Source organism: Meriones unguiculatus, chromosome 2 (assembly GCF_030254825.1).
Source record: "Meriones unguiculatus strain TT.TT164.6M chromosome 2, Bangor_MerUng_6.1, whole genome shotgun sequence".
NCBI lineage: Eukaryota > Metazoa > Chordata > Mammalia > Rodentia > Muridae > Meriones > Meriones unguiculatus.
The window spans coordinates 26,216,580-26,236,729 of NC_083350.1; the positions used below are offsets into that span (position 1 = coordinate 26,216,580).

The 20,150-nt window shown below is 47.8% G+C and overlaps 1 protein-coding gene across 1 annotated transcript in view; it reads right to left on the bottom strand.

The window, feature by feature from the left end:
- Positions 1-3,785: 3,785 nt before the first annotated feature.
- Apcdd1 (APC down-regulated 1) overlaps positions 3,786-20,150 on the bottom strand; it is a 30,851-nt gene continuing 14,486 nt past the window's right edge. Inside the window, exons 3-5 of the mRNA XM_021649246.2 lie at positions 19,311-19,842; positions 7,873-8,194; positions 3,786-5,672 (exon numbers count right to left, since the gene is read on the bottom strand). Of these exons, the coding sequence (XP_021504921.1) occupies positions 5,224-5,672; positions 7,873-8,194; positions 19,311-19,842 (1,303 nt within the window). The 3' untranslated portion in view covers positions 3,786-5,223. The remainder of the gene's footprint in view (positions 5,673-7,872; positions 8,195-19,310; positions 19,843-20,150) is intronic.

A 20,150-nucleotide genomic window follows, 5' to 3' on the forward strand; every position in this document is an offset into this window, starting at 1 on the left:
CTCCCGGGACCACCAAGTAATGCCAAACGCACCCTCAGCTCAATGGGTGTCAGTGGATTTATTTTTCCTGCTACTGGGGATTGAACCCAGAGGAACTTTATAGTGCTGGTCAAGCTCTCCACCACTGAACTATATCCCTCAGCCATTGTTTTATTTTTTTGTTTGAATGAGAAAAAGCCTGAAGCAAATCCCTATTTCTTGGCCAGGGGCAGTGTCCGTTTGTGTCTGGAGCTCGGGAAGTGAGTGCTGCTGAGCTGGTGGAGTGGGTGGCAGATCCTGGAAAGCCAGGGTGCTCTCTGTGCTTACAAGCTCCCCTGGTGTCAAATCACAGCTCAGCGGTTAAACGGAAGACTGGTCAAAAGCACTCCAGTTGTGTTTCAGAGCGTGGGGGGCTATGGAATCCATGTAACTAAAGATCAGAAACAGAGAACAGACTGAGTCAGTCTACGGAGACCATTGTTTGGTTTGGAAAGAGAAGCACCAGCCAGGTCCTCTACCTGCCTTTAAAGAGACAAACAGGTTGGAGCCCAAATGTGTGAGTACATGCTGCTGCATAGTTTTATGTCAACTTGACATAAGCCAAAGTCATCTCAGAGGAGGGAACCTCAATTAAGAAAATGCCTCCCAGCTAGCTTGGTCTACAGAGAAAGTTTCAGTACAGCCAGCGCTACACAGAGCAACCTTGTCTTTAAAATTAATTAATTAATTAAATAAATAAATAAAACAAAACATAGAAGAGAAGAAAAATATGTCTCCATAATACCTGGCTGTAGGCAAGCCTGTAAGGCATTGTTGAAAATTAGTTATTGATGTGGGAGGGCTCAGCCCATTGTGGGTCGTTTTCCTTCCCTTGGCTGGTGGTCCTGGGTGTTATAAGAAAGCAGGCTGAGCAAGCCAAGAGGAGCAAAATAGTAAGCAGCACCCCTCCATGGCTTCTGCATCAGCTCCTGCCTCCAGGTTCCTGCCCTGCTTGAGTTCATCCAGACTTTCTTTGATGATGAACAGTGATATAAAGATGTAAGCCAAATAAACTATTTCTGCCCCAACTTGGTATTTGGTCATATTGTTTCATCACATCAATAGGAACCAATAACTAAGACAATGTGTCTGGGTTCACGCCTTTGGTGGTTCATCACTTCTGTCAGGTCCTTTGGAATTGAACTCAGGATAAGATGTCAATCTGATCACATCCCAGTGATGGAGAAGTCAGAGGCCATAGCTTCCTTTTTTTTCCCCTTTATTTCAAGATAGTATTATTTCTTTCAGCTGAAGCCTCAAGGAAGTGGAATAAGGGGTAAAAAGGAGCTACCTTCATAATCAGTGATTTTGCTGCATGCCAGGGCCACTCTTGGACCCCTGTAGGGATTTTTAGGACATGTGGTTTTCTAGGCAAAGAAAGAATGCTCATGAATTTCCTCTAGAATCTAGATATCCATGGAGGGCATTTACCTAAACTGCCTTTGTTCTTGGTGCAGACATCGCCTTAGGAGAACCGTCTGGACCCCAGGTATCTACATAAAGGCTAGGGGAACCAGTGTGGGGCACTGCGTGGGCTCTGCTCTCTCCGCCTCCATCCAACCCTCCCCTCCATTTTCCTTTGGGATAGAGCCCGATGTCTGATTAGATTCCTTCTTGGCTCCTGAGTCTCGGTGTCACGTGCCTAGAATCTTGTAGGGGTGGGATGTAGTGGGATGTTGCAAGGTCTGTGTGGGCTATTGGGAAAATCATGGACTCGGGTAAGCTGAGAGAGATGGTGGAGTACCAAATGGCTCTTTTACTGAAGCTGCTCCCTCAACCAGAAGCCACAGGTTGCTTCTGCAGGACATCATGGCATCCAGGCATCCCAGCAACTCTAGTTGTAGCTCTTGATGTTGGGCACTACTGAACTGCTCCATGTCTGAAAAACGGACCCTTCATTCCATGCCGAATGAAGGGGAGAATACAGTGTTTCTCTTTTGAGCCCAGAAAAGGGAAGTTTGAAGTCTTAATTTTTACTGTGAACTCAAGGGACTTTCCTGACTCCTATCAGCATGCTCCTCCTGAAGAAAAGAAGCCTGGTGCTATGCTTTACCTGCGTCATGCTGAAATTCGTGATTGGGAGTCTCAATTCCCCAAGGTGGCAGGGCTGGGATATGGCACTAATAGGAGGGTTTGAGTTCAATGGTAGCACCACAATGAATGGAATGATGCTCTCCTCGGCAGTTCTCAATCTCTGGAACGGGATTTGTTGCCAGAAGAACAGGCTGGATAGAGCAAGTCCACCTTCATGCTTGCCGCATGCTCATATATGGCTTGCTGCCAAGGCCAAGCTGCAGGAGACCCTCAGCAGATGCAGCTGATTTCAGACTTCCCGCTCTCCAGAGCCACAAACCCAAATAAGCCTGCATTCTCTGCAAATCATCCAGCCTCACATTCTGTGACACCAGTGGCCTAAAGCCTAGCTGCAGCTGACCAGTGAGGTCTGCAAGAACCTCCCATGATTTATGACTTTCCCCAGATCTAGAATTTAGATGAGCACTTAACTACAGGGTATTTCAACCTTGCTATAAAAATGGAATATTTGAGGGTCAGACCTACCTTCCTCAGAAAGTGTCTTGCTCCAAGCCAGGCATAGTAGAACTAGCCTATCTATCCCAGCACTTAGGAGGTGGAGACAGAATGATCATGCATTCAAGTAAGATACTGTGTTAGGAGTAAGCGGGAGATGGAGGATAAAACTGTGTAGTCCCCATGCAGAGGGGCAGAGTTTGGTTCCTTGGTTCTTTTCCATCACACTGGGTGGCTTACAGCCACCTGTAATTCTAGCTCCAGGGGATCGCTCTGAATTCTGAGGCACCTGTACATATATGTGCATACACCTACCTGCTCCACCACATACACGTTAATTAAAATGAGGTGAATCAGCCAGGTGAGATGGCTCATGTCTATAATCCCAGCACTCAGAGAGGCAGAGGCAGGAGGATCTCTGTGAGTTTGAGACCAGCATGGTCTACAAAGGGAGTCCAGGAGAGACAAGGCTACAAAGAGATGCCCTATCTTGAAAAACCAAAAACTAAAACAAAAACAAATTTAAAAACTAACAATAAAAAGAAAACCTAACAAAGTAAATCTAAAAAAGAAGGAAGGGAGGAAGGAAGGAAGGAAGGAAGGAAGGAAGGAAGGAAGGAAGGAAGGAAGGAAGGGAGGGAAGGAAGAGTCTCAATATTGACTTGTCATTTCTGACCCTCAAGCCTGTATGACCTAGATATCCATTGTGGATTCAGGGTCACTGGAAACCACATAAAATCCAAGATCACCATGGCTCACACGAGGGACCTCAGACTAGAGAGCCTACCAACATGAACATGATATAACCAAACTGAGATGGATGCGCACAGGAAACTCGGTGACACACTTTAATCTGCATAGGCACATCATGCATACACGATGTATGTGTTAATCTCTATTCATTTTGGGGGGTATAGGCAGCATATTGTTAAAAGGTAGAAATAAGCTGGGTGCATGCCTGTGATCCCAGCACTCAGTGAAGCAGAGGCAGGAGGATCTCTGTGAGTTCGGGGCCAGCCAGGTCCAGAACAGCCAAGGCTACACAGAAAAACCCCATCTCCAAAATCAAAACAAAACAACAAAAAAAAGTAGAAATAGATGAGTCTAATTGGGTTGCAGTGAACTGAGTGGCACTAACCCCAAGTCCTGGTCATCACTGAGATGAGTCAGTGTAGGTTTACACTTTGAAGACAGTGTCCATATTAATTAAAATGACAAATAAGACTTAGCTCATGAGATTACTTCCAAATTCTCCGTTTATTAAACTTAGTAGACATTAAGTTAGTATTTTTGTTTTGAATAAACCCCCTCAAGTATGCACCATGACTTAAAATATAATCTGAATATAAAGCACTCTAGTACTCCATGCCATCGTTATAATTTAACATCACACTGGACGCTGCTGCTCCATAAAGCCAATTCTTAAACACACGACTGGCTCCTCTCCTGGATTGTGGCCTCCTTGTCTGCTTGCAGACACATCTGGGTTCCCTGTTTCTCACCACCTGCCTGCATGGGTCTCTGGGAGCAACAGCACCTGGTGTCTCCAGCACCAGCTGCAGTGACACAGAAGCAGCCATCCCTTCCTCTTTTCTAACGACCGAGAAGCAGCTAACCCTGAATGGGATGGCTCTAGAACTCACAGCTGGGGCAGAGAGGAAGCGGAGTCAAGCCCGTAACCCCTAAAACAGGATGACTTCTCATAAAGCCTCCATGGAGCACGCAGAGGTGGCTTTCATCAGAAAGCTCATGGAGCATGGAAGCTCTGGCTCTGCATGCGTGTCAGAACGTGCCGGGCTTGGAGGTGGGCTTCTTCTGCACACCCCAACCAGAGTGTGAGCTGGGACACAGGGGGCCTCCCTCGGAGAAAACGGCCACAGATTGCCTAATCCCTCACGTGGCACCTAATACACTGTAGCTAGCCTCTGCACTACTGCTGCTCCTAACTTCCTGCACTAGCAGGCTGTTGTAAATTTCCCAACTGGACCAGTCTCCTCTGAAGCCACCAAACCAAGTGTGTAGCACATGTCTGTTCTCAACAAGTGAAAACCAGTGCTAGTTAACACAGCTTAAATGACTTTGAAGCTCCGCAGACGCCTCTCTACTCAAAATTTCTCAAAGTGTTGACTGGCATGAAGGCTGGAAGGATGATTGAACGGAACCCTGCATCTTCTATGCACACATCAACACCTGCATCTTTTCTGCATTAACACACAGGATCTTGCTGGCAGCCCCAAGCCAACTCTGCACTGGGTTCCAGTGTAGAAAACCTGGAATATGGAAGGGTTTCGGAGAAACAAAGAGATGCGATGGCAGAGGAAAAGCTGCAGCTTGTCGTTCGTGTCATTAAGCTCAGCTCAGAAACACAGATAGAGTGGGAGGACAGAGATAGGAACGCAGCTGCCGCCCTTGCTGCCACGGCTAAGCACACTAGCTCCAACTCTCTGCAGACTTAAAGTGCAATCACCGCTATGAAGTTCTCAGGCCAGGGATCGGGCTGGAAGAAATTCAAAGCTGAAACTTCAGACACACTGCTCATGACTCACAGGCTGGAAGAGGGGAGAGGGGAGAGGCAATGGCAGATCTCAGGCATTCAAGTGCATCAAAAGAGTCAACGTCCTTTCTCCTTGTGAAGAAAAGTCACAAATGGTAGAGTCTCGGATTGGGAAATGTCTTTTATCTGAGGATGCGCCAATGTGGTAGAGTCCATAGGCAGACAAAAGCAGGAAGCAACAGGGACCCAGCTGTCCTCCCAGCCGCCCTGCCATACAGATGGGCTCTACTCTCTTCCAGCAAGTCTTCAGCTCTTGGTGAAGAAGAGGCACACTGGACCAAGGGCATCTGGTAGGATGTCGCCCTCTTCTCAGGTCTGTCTGGGCTGGAGCCATCGCTGGGCCTCTGGCCATTGAACAGCAGGTAGCGGCCCCGGGCGTCTTGCTCCATTTTGAAGATCTCATATTCTGTGTGAGGTAGTTTGATGCCCAGAGCCACGCAGCCATTGGTGTGTGTGACGTCCTGTTGGACACCCACCTGCCAGGAGCCCTCAGCCCCACACTCATTCCCACTGAAGACATTGAGGAGGGAGGCTGTGGCTGCATCCATGGGAGTGACCTTCATGTGATTCACTGTGGAAAAGAGAGATAGCCATGACTCCAGGGAGACAACTTCGGAGGCATACACTTCCAGCAAATGCTCAGGACCCTGTTTCAACAGTTCTCTCTCTCTCTTTCATTTACTTATTTTATTCACTTTACATCCTTATAGCCCCTTCTATTCTTGCCTTCCCATCCCACCCTTTTTCCCCTTCCCCCCTTTTCCTTAGAGAAGGGGAGCTCCTTTTCCCATGAACCCCAGCTCATCAAGTTGCATCAGGACTGAGCATGTCCTCTTCCCCTGTGGCCTGTCAAGGCTGTCCTGCCAGGGGACAGTGATCTAAAAGCTGGCAAATGAGTCCATGTTCTATGCAGTATCTCCTTCCCTTACTAGAATACCCACTTGAAACCTAAGCTGCCTGTCTGCTACATCTTTGTAGGGGGTCTAAGCCCAGTTTATGCATGGTCCTTGGTTGATGCTTCAGTCTCAGCAAACTCCTCTGGGCCCTGGGTAGCTGGCTCTGTTGTTTTTCTTGTGGAGCTCCTGCCACCTCCAGGTCCTTTTCTCTTTCCCCCCACTGTTCCCCAACACTCCCTACATATCACCCAATGTTTGGCTGTGAGTCTCACCATCTGTTTTGAGGCACTGCTGGGAGAGCCTCTCAGAAGACAACTCTGACAGGCTCCTGTCTGCAAGCTTAGCCGAGTATATAATTTATAGTGTCAGGGTTATAGTGTCACTCTCTGATAGCGTGGTTCTTAGAATGGGCCAGGCATTGGTTGGGCATTCCCTCAGTCTCTGCTCTATCTTTATTCCTGCGCATCTCGGAGGCAGGGTAAATTTTGGGTTGAAGTTTTTGTGGATGGGCTGGTGTTCCCCGCCCTTTTAAAAACACAATCAGATCACTTGGCCAGCTGACCACAGTCATAAGAAAAGCAAGCTCCGGTGCTAAGTTCCTTATCCTGATTTCAATGGCGGTCATCCCAAATACAGCCAGCCAGCTTACAATATCATTCGCTCTGTGGCCAGCAGTGTAGCCTACTGCTATACCAGGCATCAGAAATAATACAGAAATGGTGCAAAGAACAAGGAGAATATGTATGTGTTTTGTGCAAGTGCATTCATTTCACACCACTCTGAATTTTGGTATCTTCAGGGAGTCCTGGAATTAATTCTCCATGAACGCAAAGGGATGACAGTATACTATGGGTGTGGCCAGAAAACACGGATGACATTTGGTTTAAATGCTGAGCCCAGTTTGGAGCGGATCACACATGTCAGTGTGAAATAAAACTATCCCAGCATACCTCAAAAGTCAAAAGTGCTCTTTGGGACAAATGATTGCTTAGAATGTAAAAAAAAAGTACTCAGCGAAATTCAAACTTTATCTTATTTACTTATTTTTTTTTTTACTTTTTTTGTTCTTTTTTTACTTTTTTAATATTAGTTACAGTTTATTAACTTCGTATCCCAGCTGCATCCAAATTTTATTTTTATGAAAAATTTTTTTAAAGTACCTGAAAGGTTTCACAGCAAACACATATCTGAATTAGCATTTTCACAGATTATAACACAGCCCATCAGCTGGGGATATAAATGCAGTTAGGCTTCCAACAACAAAAATATGAGGAAATAAAGAGAAGCCCTAACCCTATGGACCCTTGGGGTCCTCCTAAGGGACTACACTTTGCATATAAGTTCAGTGGGCTTTGGGGTAAGCAGACGGATTTTTCTTGATTAAGTTTACCACAAGGGCCCTGTGCAAAAGCAGTTTCCCCATCAAAGGAGGGTGTCCATGCTCAAGGCTTCCCTAGGGCAACATAGACATCTCACACTAATTGGACAACCGTGCAACTAAGCTGGACATTTGCTATTGCAAGCTCGACACCTCCTCATTTAGGAAGCACACCCAGCAGGCAAACAGGCCTAATGCTACCAAAGAGGCCGCGAGATTTCACTGCACAGCATTTTTGACTCTCAGATTACAGTGGCCCATGTAATGGTTTGGGTCCCCTTGTACCTGAGTGTCACGTGAGGGCCTGGTACTAGCCTGCTCGGAGCAGGAAGGAGCTCAAATGGTATTTCCAAGTGTCCTTTGAGGCAAGCATGGCTCTAATTTCATCCCCAGCATCTCAAGCAGCAAAGATACCCTTTCTCTTAGATTCTGCCCTAACAGAAATGTCCCAGAGCTGCTCCTGACCTGAGCTGGGAGAAGCGAGGCAGCGGGCTTACCTTTGAAGACAAACTCTGTGCCACCCATGACCCTGGATGAGAGCACGCCTCGGCTGTAGCGGCCTCGAGCGTAGATGGTGAACGTGGGGTGCTTGCAGACAGGATCTGAGTAGTGGTAGTAATGGCCTTCCCAGGTGTTATTGTTGTCATGGAAGATAAAGTGGCGGGTGAGGAAGAGGACTTCGGGGCGCACCTCACAGCGCTGGCTCACCCATTCTCCGTGAAGGCCAATGGTCAGGTCAGCTTTAGGGGGCAGGATGGGAGGGTGATGTTCATCGGAGCGGTAAATGATCCGGCAGGCTATGCACGCATGGTTGTGGTTCTGAAGCAAAGAAACAAAGACATTTAGAGACACTGGTCTTCCTGTGAGCTCGGTGTGCATGTGTCGCCCTGAAAATGGGGGTGGGGGGAGGTTCACCACAGTTAGGACTGGGCACTCGGAGCAGCATCACTTAATCGAAAACCCCAAAACAAATGGAACCAGGCTCTGATGCCTAGAGAAAAGAGCATGGTATATGCCTTAATATCAGCTATGGTGTGGGCTCTTTAGAGTCCTGTGAGGTTTCAGACCATCACAAACCCAGTGGATATGTGTGGATGAGGATGTGGAGAAATCCCAGTTCTTCGGTCCTGTTTGTAGGGATGTAAAATGATACAGCCTTTGTAGACAAGAGTGGGATGGTTTCTCAAAAGCTTAAACATAGAATTACTATATGATACAGCTATTACACCCCCCCCCCAAATACATGTGCAGAAGAATTCAAAGCAGGGGCACTGACCCACACTAGCCAGAAGGAAAGGCCTCCAACTGCACAGTCATAAATGAATGGTGAAGCACACACTGCTCTGCGTAGATGATGGCAGAGACCTCGGCTTTAACAGGGAGGATGCTCTTCACAGCGAACCATGCGGACACTGTGCTAAATGAAATAAGCCAGTCATGAAGACATTCCATTCATTTGAGAGACACGGAGTAGTGAAATCCAGAGATAGGAGGCAGGAGGGTGACTTTGAGGGGTGAGAAGGGAGGTAGGGACAGAGGGCCCAGGTATAATGGGCAGAACTTCAGTTTTATAAGGTGAGAGAGTTCCAGATATGAACAGTGGTGAAGGCTGTTCAACATTATCAATGTGACTCACGCCACTTAGCTGTACCCTTAAAATGGGTACCCATGAGACAGATTTGTGGCTGTATTTCAGCACAATTAAACATTTAAAGGAAGAGGCTGCAAAACACTCGAAGGAAAACACAGACCTGTGAATACAGATGAGAGGAGTCACGGTGTCCCCTTGACAAAGTGAACGAAGGAAGAGGGGGCAGACAGAAGGGAATGGGGTGACCTCTGGGCATGTGTACAGCCTGTCTGTGTGTGCCTGGGGCCCAAGATTCTCAGCATTTTCCCTGAAGTCATCATTTTACCTCCTTCACCAAGGTAGGCTGGTAGGTCTCATGCATGTGACTTGGCAATGGTGACAAGCTTGCCTTCCTGGCAGGCTGTGGTAGAGGTGGGAGGGCAGGTGGCTGCCACCTGCCTCTCCCACTCCCCCATGAGGGGGGAGCTCTGTACTGACTTGACCCTTTTCACTCATTGAATGTGTTTAGCAGGGAACACTTCCTCTGTGCCCGTGGTGCGAGGTTTGCAGATGGTAGGATAGCTTAGAGTGTGGGGTTAGAGCGAAGGGGGAGGCGAAGCTTCCCCGCTGCACGGTCCAGGTGCATTTGCTGGCCCGAGGTTTCCTGCAGAGGACTTTGAGGCACATGGAAAAAAAATATAAACCGTGCTCCAGCCTGTTATCAGCAGACCACAGGGAGATAGGACCCGGAAAGATAACAAGTACCAATGAAAGATAACAGACCATCGAAACCAGAGCTGAATGAGAGCAGATGAGGGTGTTCCTGACCAGATCCTGAAGGCCTGAGCCAGCCCCACTGCCTGCCTCACAGCTGGTGGCCATAGCAGAGTTATTCGTCTCTCTCTACTTCAACTTCCTCACTTACACAATGGCGGCTATTGTACATAGCCTGCATAACCGCCGCAGGAGAGAAATGGCAGATCAAGGTGGTTCCCACCCAGTGCCCCCACTTGGGCAGACCAGAGCAACGGCCTTTTGACCACATGGGTCACAGTCCTGTGGGTTCACAGTAGGGAGGGAAGTACAAAGTGGATTAAAAGAGAACTCGGGTCCTGAGCGCTGACATGCTATGTCCTCTCAGTAAGCTGCCAGGAAGTGAAGATTCCAGAGCTTTTGCCCTACATGAGTTGTCCAGATATTTAAAGGTCAGGATGGGAAGTTCAGTGGAAGTCTAGAACATATACACTCCGGGCTCCCGCCAAAAGCAGAGTACGTCAGAATCTCACCACAATCAGCATGAAACCTATTCACAATGACACTGAGGCCCTGGCCAGCTGTGACAGTCTGAACCTCCTGCAGGTGGCTTACCACATTCCAGAAAGAAGAAACATCAGAAACTGATGTTCAGTCAGGGTCAGAAATATGGACCCACAGGGTCCCCACTGGTCAACACAGAGCCAGTTCCCCTCCCTGCTGGGATTTGCACAGCCAAGATACTTGCCCCCTACTGCACCTGAGTCTCCAAAGGGCTTCCAAAGTTCTGTGGGCTCAATCACTTACTTTCAACCATTCCTACCTCGACTTCTTCTCCATCCCACTCTCCACAACCTGATCTCCTGTATCTAATAAGAGTTTAGCAACATCCACTGTGCCTCCCTCACTTCTGGCCTTTCTAGGAAGTTAGGTCTCAATCCCTGAAAAAGAGTTTTTTTTTCCCCTTCTGCACCAGTACTAGCTCGGGGAAAGCTCAGTGCTGATGGCAGAACATTGACGATGAATGCTCTTCAGTTCAACAGGGAAAGGCTGGGTTGAGGGAAGGCCCAGCTGTCACCCAGGCTGCTCCACAATGGCACCATGAGTGTTATGTTGGGGGTTCTTTCGAATAGTACTTCTTTTAAAAATAGCAGGCAGGAGTCTTGGGCTCCAAGAGAATTCTTCTGGCTGGTGGTTCTGCCAGATGAATGGTGCCCTTCAGAGAAAGGTTTGTACCTGGGCAGAAGAAATAAGCGGGCTGGGCATGTTTGAACCAGGGGGCCTGTGAGATTTGGGTTCATATGAGCAGGGGGAACCTGGCTCCTGAGCACTAGTATTACAAAACTCTAAAAAAGGGTGTAAAACTCATCATCCTAGTACTTTGTAAATACACAGTTCTGTGGCATTACGTATAGTCCCATGGTTAGGCAGCCATCAGCATGGTCTATCTATAGAACCTTCTCATCTTCCCTTCCTTTTGTAGCCCCTGGCAACCACCCTTCTACTTTTTGTCATTTAATGTGACTAAGGATATCCTATAAGGAGATGAATAAGGACCTCCTCTAAGGACACTCACACAGTATTTGCCATTTTGTGACTGGCCAATGCCATTAGCAAATGTATTCTAGGTTCACTCCTGTTGTAGCAGGAGTCCTTCCATTTTAAGGCCTGGTTATTTCACACAGAGACATATTTTGCTTGTTAATTACTCTGTTTGTAGACATTTGGACTGCTTTTATCTTTTCACTGCTGTAAATAATGCCATGAACATGGCTGCACGGCTATGTCCTAGAATTTCTCTTTCAATCATTTTGAGTATACACTCAGATGTAAAATAGCCAGTAGGCTGATGTTTACTCTTTTGAAGGAGAAGCCCGTGTCACACCATTTGACATTTCTATCAGCAAACCATAAGAGTGCCAGTTCCCCCACATCCTTGCCAACAATTATTTTCTACTCCCCCCCACCCCCCGCTTTGGTGCAGCTGTCCTAGGGGGCAACTTGGTATCCTATTGTGGTTTAAATTTATACTTCCTTAACAATTTGATAAATAGCATATCTTGTCATTTGCACAAATTCTTTAGAGGAAGGTGGTTTGTTTTGCTCACCCCCCCATCCTCTTGGAAGCCATTTTGCAGTTATCATTAAACAACCAAAGATGTCATAAGCAGAGAAGCAATGTTTTTGGCCTCAGTGGATGAGGTCAACAGGTGACAGTTTTAGTCATGGGCACATGCACTCCTGTGTGCGAATCAAGTTTTAAAGATTGTTTTCTTAAATTCTTATACTCTTTAGCATGAATAAAAATAATTAAAGGGACCTATAGCAATAATTTCACAGAAGCAAGGAACAAAGCCTGCATGTTGTATTGCTCTACAGCTCCTTTTCTGGGGTGGTTTCGAGAGAGCGTTTACAGATTAGCAAATGAGAACTGCAGACAGAGATCTTTCACATGAAAGATGATTTGAACTATCAGATAGCTTTTGATGAAGTTAGTTTTATGAAGTTAGTTTTATTACAAAATAAAACATTTGGATACAAGATTCCCGCTTGAGAAATGCCCTTCCCTAGGCTCACTTACTTGGCCCTATAACACTCCATTTTCCTCCATGTTGGAAAAAGCTCTTTACAGTCAGGGTTTCTGTGTATGCACGATTTGAAGGTTCAAATCAGAGGAGCGAGGAGGTGTTTCTTTGTTGCTATTCTTTACACCCACTATACAAAGCTCTAAACTAGAGACTTGGGGTGTTTCGGAGAGGTAGAGTACTTATCTGGCATGTAAATGACCCTGGGTTTCATGAGCTGCACCAGGGGTGGGAAGGCAGACTTAACTCAAGAGGGTCAGAGCTAGAAATAAGCCCTATACAAGTGTTCTCTGAAAGGAAGAACTCGTGTTAAAAATGGAAGGACCTTGCGGTTCCCACGTACACAGCGATGCTGGCAGGGATCAAGGTCTGCTGGTCTACTTGTCTGCACGCTGCTCCTGGGCAGCAGGTTCAAGCTCGGTAGCCTGTGGATAAGAATATGGGATTCTGAGGTCTTCAAGCACATCCATACCTTTCCACTCTCCCAATGAAACGTTGGCACAGTTTCTGGCTGATGTGCCTAACCAAGGTACAGAGAGAGAAAATAACTTTGGCCAAAAGACCTCACAAAGCTAAAGCAGTCTTGGGCCTCTAATTCGGTCCTGGGTCTTGTGCTACCTCTGTCTTATTCAGCTCTCGGGCCTGAGGTTCTGAGAACAGCAAATGTCCCCTCAACAAGGACTGCAGCCCCATGGAAAAGGGCTCCGAGGCTGATGACTGATGGGGGCTCTTCAGGCTTCTCCTGTTTCCTGCCAGCATTTATTTCTGGAGAGTTGGTCAACAGCATCTGCTGACAGTGCCCACTTGTTTCCATGGACTTCCCAGAATGGAAGGAATTACTTGAGAAGATCTTGTGAAAGATCAATTAGAGAAGCAGGCCGGACAAAGCACAAGCCTTCAAAGCAGCAATTCTTGGCTAAAAGTTTTGTTCAAGGAAAAAAATGGGAGTAGATGATGGAAACTTCCTTTCCTAGGGCTTTGCTCCATTGGATTAAAAAAAAAAGTATTCATGATTCTCATAGAGAAACCCATAAGCCTATGGTGAACACTCTGCTTACAATGGCAATTTAAACCTCAGTAGGATAACAAGTTGCCCATTGGGACAGCTGTTACTAAAAGGGGGGGAGTAGAAAATAAATGTTGGCATAAGCCAAAGGTGAAAGCTCTGCTTGCAGTGGCAATGTGCTGTGTGCTGGGCATTTCTGTTGCAGACCATCTTGTAGGAGCACTCTTCCTGGCTTTCAAATTAGCCCTTTGAGGCCAAGACCAGAGGGCTTCCTGTCACATTCCTAGGTTACCCAGCGGAACCCACCCGGACTTGATGAGGCTCCTGATAGAAAGACGGACAGGGGAAAGCTGTCAGTCACAGGATATTCAAGGAGCTCAATAATGAAAGTCACATTTATCCATGGGGAGAGATACTGTCTGTGGGAGGAGCATCTTGCAGTGCTTACTGGGTCTGGATTCAGAGTCAAGGAGATGGCTCAGCAGATAAGGACACTCGCTGGCACTCTCTGAATTTATGTTCGTGCACATACAAAATAAATAAATAGATTATAGATAGATAGATAGATAGATAGATAGATAGATAGATAAATGTAGCAAAGACATTTAGATGATGCATGACCTCTGTTTCATTTTGAGCCCTTAAAGGCTCAAAATGTGACTCCACCGGCCACAGAGGAAGTTTCGTTGCCTGCTCCCCCTCCTCTCTCTAGCTTCTTAGACATACTTTTCAAATGGCCAATTTCCTGCTTCTTGGAGGTTTCACTCTGGCCTCTCAGTATTTTTGCCTTTTAAGGGATGAAATGTTTACCGCTTGCATTGTCCCTGACAACAAATCTTTCCTAGCCTGCTAACTCCTTAAATAAAGCAACCCTGCCTGTCTGCCTGTCTGCCAAAATCCTCCGGAGGAGTCAAGAAATAACAAGATCTGTATCGGTCGGCAATCAGGACATGGCAGCGGCACTGCAGCACAGCCATCGTTGTCAGCACTGACAACCGAGCACGAAATCCCAACTGCCAGCTCCCTGTCTGCATCTGCTGCTGCGGCATGTGCTGCCCGGTGACAACCTTGGCCCGGGAACGAATGGGAAGAATTTTCTTTAGGAAAACTTACCTAAGAACGGCCTGGGAAACTCTCAGGCCATGACTCCCCATACCTCAGGCCTTGCGCTTTCACATGCATCCTCCATCACCTCTGCAAAGCCCCATCCTTTTCCCACTCTAGCAGAAGACAAAGGTCGCCAGGTCCTTACCACAAGCATCTGGCTCCTTCCCCGAGTGTCTTGTCCTACCCAGCAGTCTCATAGCACTGATACCAGGGAGTCCCACAGATCACTGTCCTTTTCACACACAGTCCATCCATGTCCTCTCTGCCCATGGGTTTTTATCTGAGGACAAGTCTAACTGCAGATCAAAATATCAAGGGAGAAACACTGCACCTGTACTAAATCTGCAAGTGTTTCTGATCATTGTATCCTGAAGGACACAGTGTAACAGTCATTTACATAGACTCACATTGTCTCAGTCACTCTAGGTGTCTAAGTAATGGGGTGGCTTAATGTTTACAGAGCCTCCTTGCACACACTCCACCATCACAGGACTTGAGTTGTCTTTTGATGTCTGTGGGAACCAAAGCCTTGTAGACAATGAAAACCACCACTCAAGCAAGACTCTGAAATCCACACTGATGCTGGTCCCAGCCTGGAGGTTTCTGTAGAACTGGAGAGTGTGTCAGAGGCCCGACCCCTTCCTCTATGGGATCAGGTACTGTGAAGGCTGATGTTGTCCTCGCTGCCCCCACCTCACCCGCCCAGGCCGCTGAAGGAGCAAGTTTGCTAGGTCAGAATATTTCAGATACACACTGCCTGGGGGTTGCTTTTAGACAGGCCTTTTGATTTACAACCCAGGGGATGAATCTTTGGAGGATTTTGGAGAACGATCAATTCTGTCTGCTTAAAACTCTTGCCATTTCTAAGGTTCCTGGTGAATATTTGCTTTTAATAACCATTTGAGTCAACCACTGAATGAATGAATTTGGGTATACATCCCAACTACACAGCTCTGATGAATCAAGGCAAACGATGGTGCTGTGCTGGGGTTAAACTCCCACTCGGAGCATCTTCTTAAGGGTTATTTTAGGCCGCTTTGATTTTTCTTAATGACGAGTAGCCAATTTCCTCTTGAAAGAAATCCCCGCACACCTGAGTCTGCAAACAGCATATATTTGCCAAAGAACTCAGAGCCTTAGAGCAAAGCTGTATAAAGCCTAGAAAAACAAGTTGACTTGAAGTTTCTATTTTTACATGGTGTCCTGTTTCCACAGGGGCTAAGACTAGTGGTTTCAAACTCAATTTAGCATTAAACTAATTTTCAGCCAGGTCTCCATGGACCAGTAATTAGGGGGAGGCAAAGAGTTCAAAGCCAGAGATTCCAGGACCCCTGCATAGGCGTGTGTACTCTTGGAAGAGACTCTCTCCCAGTTGCTTCCTGTCCCGGGCCAGACAGCCACAAACAGCCTAGACAACCTGTTACTGGAATGTCCCATGGCACAAGCAACCGGGCTTCACCATGTCCACTGTCTAGAAAGATACTGGCCAAGTCCACTCGCTTTCTCCTAGCTGTCTTAGGGACAGAGCTAACAACTTCCTGAGGGGCATCACTATGCACCAAAGCCAAGAGACACAGGCAAGGGACAACAAGAGAAGAATGGGCCCTTTCAGCTGCTAGAGCCAGTGGCCTTTCACAGCCTTGCAACCACACTGGCTGGGTAGCCAGTAGTTCCACAGCCAGTGATCTTGCTGAGCCCAGGGAAGCCTACCTAAACCTTCCTCCCAGTGGGATACCAGCTTTATCCCTGGCTTCGAACTCCTCAGACTCCTAGCAGGGCTTTTCATCTTCTTGAATTTTAGTTTTCCTTGGCAATGGTGTTTAGGTTCTGCAAAGAGCATGGTCCAAATTACAGAAAGCACCTAAAGGAAACCTCAGTCTTAACCACCCCTGCCCTTCCTCGGAATTCATTGCTAGGGTCCCCCTCCTCAAACTCTACTTTCCTCCCTTTCTGCAAGTATTGGGTCTCATACAAATGAGATCACCTTAAGCATGCTAGCTATCCCCTTCCTTATCCCTTTTATGAAGTATGTTCTAGATAAACCTCACTTCCTCGAGTTCTTTCCACCATTCATGCTTTTGGAATCTTGGACTCGGACCTGGAGTTTAAAAGCATCTGATTCTTGAGAATCTGGATAAATGCTCCCACAGCCGCCTCATCAGAGAGGGGAGGAGAAGACAGGAGGATGTGCCTCATGGCCAGGCATCAGACAGCGCTTGTGCATTCTCCAGCCAGCAATCTTCATTTCTCCAGGAACTGTCAGCCAGAAGGGCTCCTCTCTCCAGCCCTGGAGACAGGATGGATGGCCTCAATGCAGTTCCTCCACAGTATAGGAAAGAAGCATGGGGGCTCTTCAAGGGTGAGGCAAGGAACATTTGACCCCAGCTGGTGCCAGCGGGACAGCTGTGAACCAGGACCGGCTCCCACTTCCAAACTCCACATTTGCCAATTTAGCCAGAGTTCAAGAAAATCTTTTAACTGTTTAGAAATTAAAAAAAATAAAAATAAAAAACCTCCCCTAGAAAAGGTCAGCATCATGCCTGTCACCCTGAAATCCCATGCTAGGACTAGATGATTGGCTCTGAAGACATTCCTCCCCACCCCCCAGGAGCCACAAGCCAGATAGGCTCTGACCAGGGAGGAGCACTACCCTCAGGAAAGAGCCTGGATTGGAGACAGTAGGGAAGGGTCTCACCCAGAGGGTCCACACCCTGACAGTACAACAAAGAGGGTGTGGGGAAGAAATTCAGGTAAGAAGGGAGGGGGCAGGGAAACAAACAAACAAAAATCTCCTTCTGGCACTTAATAGGCGCTTGAGACATCAAAGAGCCTAAGTAGGCACATGTTGGCAAAGAAACAGAACCTGGCCCTGGGCATGCAAACAGTGGCACAAGGTTAGGTAAGGGGCAGACAGCCTGACCTGAGTCTACCCATGACGACTGATGGATAGATTTGGGGAGATGGGGGGGCACGGGGCATCTGTTTTCAAGACAATGTCTTATATTGTAGCTTAGGCTGGCCCTGGTACTCACCATCTCACTATGTAGCCCAGGCATGCCTCTCGGCAATTCTGCCTTGGCCTCTCCAGTGCTAGGATTAGTCATGAGCCTACACACTAAGCTTACAGCTGTTCTTCTGCTCATTGGTAAGTCCATGGAAGGGACGCAGGGGATGACGATGGCTTTGTCAGCCTGGCACATTGCCATGGTGGTTTGGAGTAAGAGAACAGGGGCATGTTCCTGGTTAAGGTAGAGTTCGTGGACAACCCAGATCACCTGAGGTCACGATAACCGGAGAGTCGGTTAGTCCAAGGATATCTCACATATAGGCGTGAAGTCCCCTCCCCTGCCTCCATTTCTAATCTGATTCTAAGCAAGGTGGCGAGCATCTGGGAAGTTCACTGCAGAGTGTAGATGATACTCCCAGTCAGCCAGGACCCAGAACAGAACTGGAAGGCAGCAGTTCTTATTCACTTTTCTAAAAGATCTGCTGACGCCTGACCTAGACCCACACCTCCAGCAGCAGTAGCACCCTGTCAAGTAGTCCTCCTGTGTCCTCACACTGCAGAGCTTCAGGCCCCTCGCCCATCACGGTAAGAGGACAACAGGCCTTCCTCGACTGCGACAGCTTCCCGTGCCTCTTGGGTGCCTCTGAACGCTAAGGGTAGACAGAGCAGGGTGGGCCTGCCTCCTCCTCTGTATGAGAAGAAAGCTGCAGAAACCCTGCTGGGCTGTCCACAGCAGTGCAGCACGGCCTCAGAGAATCTTGGGCTTGAGAGCCCTGCACCTCTGGAGGCCACTATCTTACACACAGGACTGAACTTTCATAGTTTTAATAAGGACGATTTAATGATGCTCCATTACATGAGCTTTGCGGTGACAGATGGAAGAAAGGTGCCGTTTCCAGCAGAGAAGAAAGATTATCGGAGATGGCCTGATTAGCGATGACTAAACACAGACGAATACTATAAAGAAGCCCTTAAAAAATGAATTTTTTTTCATTATCTAGATGAAACCAGAGCTCTGTATTTAGACCCACCAGTCTTAAGCTATGTTCCACCAAGGCTAAGCAGCATGGCTAGTGCACGCTATAAGGAAGATCCCCTGATCCTCCAGGCCTGAATCTGTCTGCCCCTTTCTCCAAGCCCTCCCCACCCCCAGCCCAGAACCACAAAACATTGTCTGACATGATTCGGAGCTGGGGGGAGGAAATGTCTTGTGAATTCCAAATATGACTAGAATATAACTCAAATAATGAGCATTGCAAGGTTAAATTGCTTCCTGCCCTCAGTCTCCCTTCTAATCACAGTGGCTTTCCAATTCATTTAATAAAATGGGAAGATTTCAGGTCTGGAAGAAAGAGATTTCGTTCAAGCATTGGCACTGAAATTCACCGAGTATATGACAAAGGCACCTGACCCGATAACCTAAGAGGGTCACGACAGTACATCTTGGGAGGCCACTGGCAACCTGGAAGCAGGAATTGGAAGTGACCACCGGGAAGCCTAAGGGCCTATGGGACAGCGTGGCACTGTAACCTTCCCACTGCTCCTTCCACCTTCTCCGGTATTGGGTGTGTCTGATGGGAGTCTTTGCCAGCATAGTGGTCATGGTACCCCTGTGTTCCTCATGCTGTCCTCTGGGCTGTAAGGAGTTTCTGAGATATCGGAGTTATTTTTGAAGAGCATCACAACTACTCCCCAGAACACAAAACAAATGGGTGGCAGCCCTGAAACCCCCAGCTACATGTCCCCTCCCAACCTTCTCCACTTCTCCTTTTACTTCCCAGAAACACCTCTTCCATGAGGTAGAGCCCTTGGGTAGATCCTCAGGTTCCCCGAGATCTCTCGGGGCCCACTTATTTGACTTAGCCAAGGGCAGGCAGACTCTGCAGGGCTCTGCGGCTGGGGAGTACCTTGGCATTCTGCAGGGGAGGCTGGTAACTAGATGGCCGGTAGAACACCCTCTGGCTAGCGTCAGTGTGGATGTCGCCAAGGAAGAGCTCCTCCACCAGGTGGTCCAGGCTGTGGTGGGGATATTGCTTCTCCACACGGATGAGCTGCAGCTCGTGCATGGCAAAGTTCACAGCCTTGGTGCACTCATGGCTATTCTCCTCCTGCCACAGGTCATAGGCCACGTCCTGCACCCAGGGACTACCGGGAGCCAGGAAGCCTGGGCAAGTTCGGTTGACCAGTCGGCTGAGCTGTTCAGCAACTGCCTCTGTGTGGCAGATGACCTGGACGCCGTGAAGCTGGTAGTCGGCCTCGGTGCCCCCACGGATGATCCAGGACGCCTGGCGCAGGCGGATCTTGCCTCGGATGATGAGAGTATAGGTGGGGTTTGTACAGCGGTTGCTGCCATAGTAAAACTGGTAGGCCTTGAAGGTATTATTGTTGTAGAATCTGTAAGACCTTGTGATGAACTCTGGCCCCGACCTTACTTCACAGCTGTTGAATACAAGAGCGGGAAAAGAGCTGGGTAAATCCAATGTCATGTGGAAGAGAGGGAGGACATGGCAAGTCGCTGTAGCAAGAACAATGCTTTCCATCTCCGTTACAAGTGTCAATGCATTGAGTCTTCACAATAGCCTAGGCACTGTGTATGATTACCATCCACATTGGAGGAAACTGAGGCAACGGAAGAGGCAGGTACCAGAACACATAATATGCAAATGCCAGAGCCTGGCCATGAATCTAGGCAATGCTGCTTTAGCAACTGACCCTAAATAGTCTCTTCTGTTTTTCACTCATTGTGT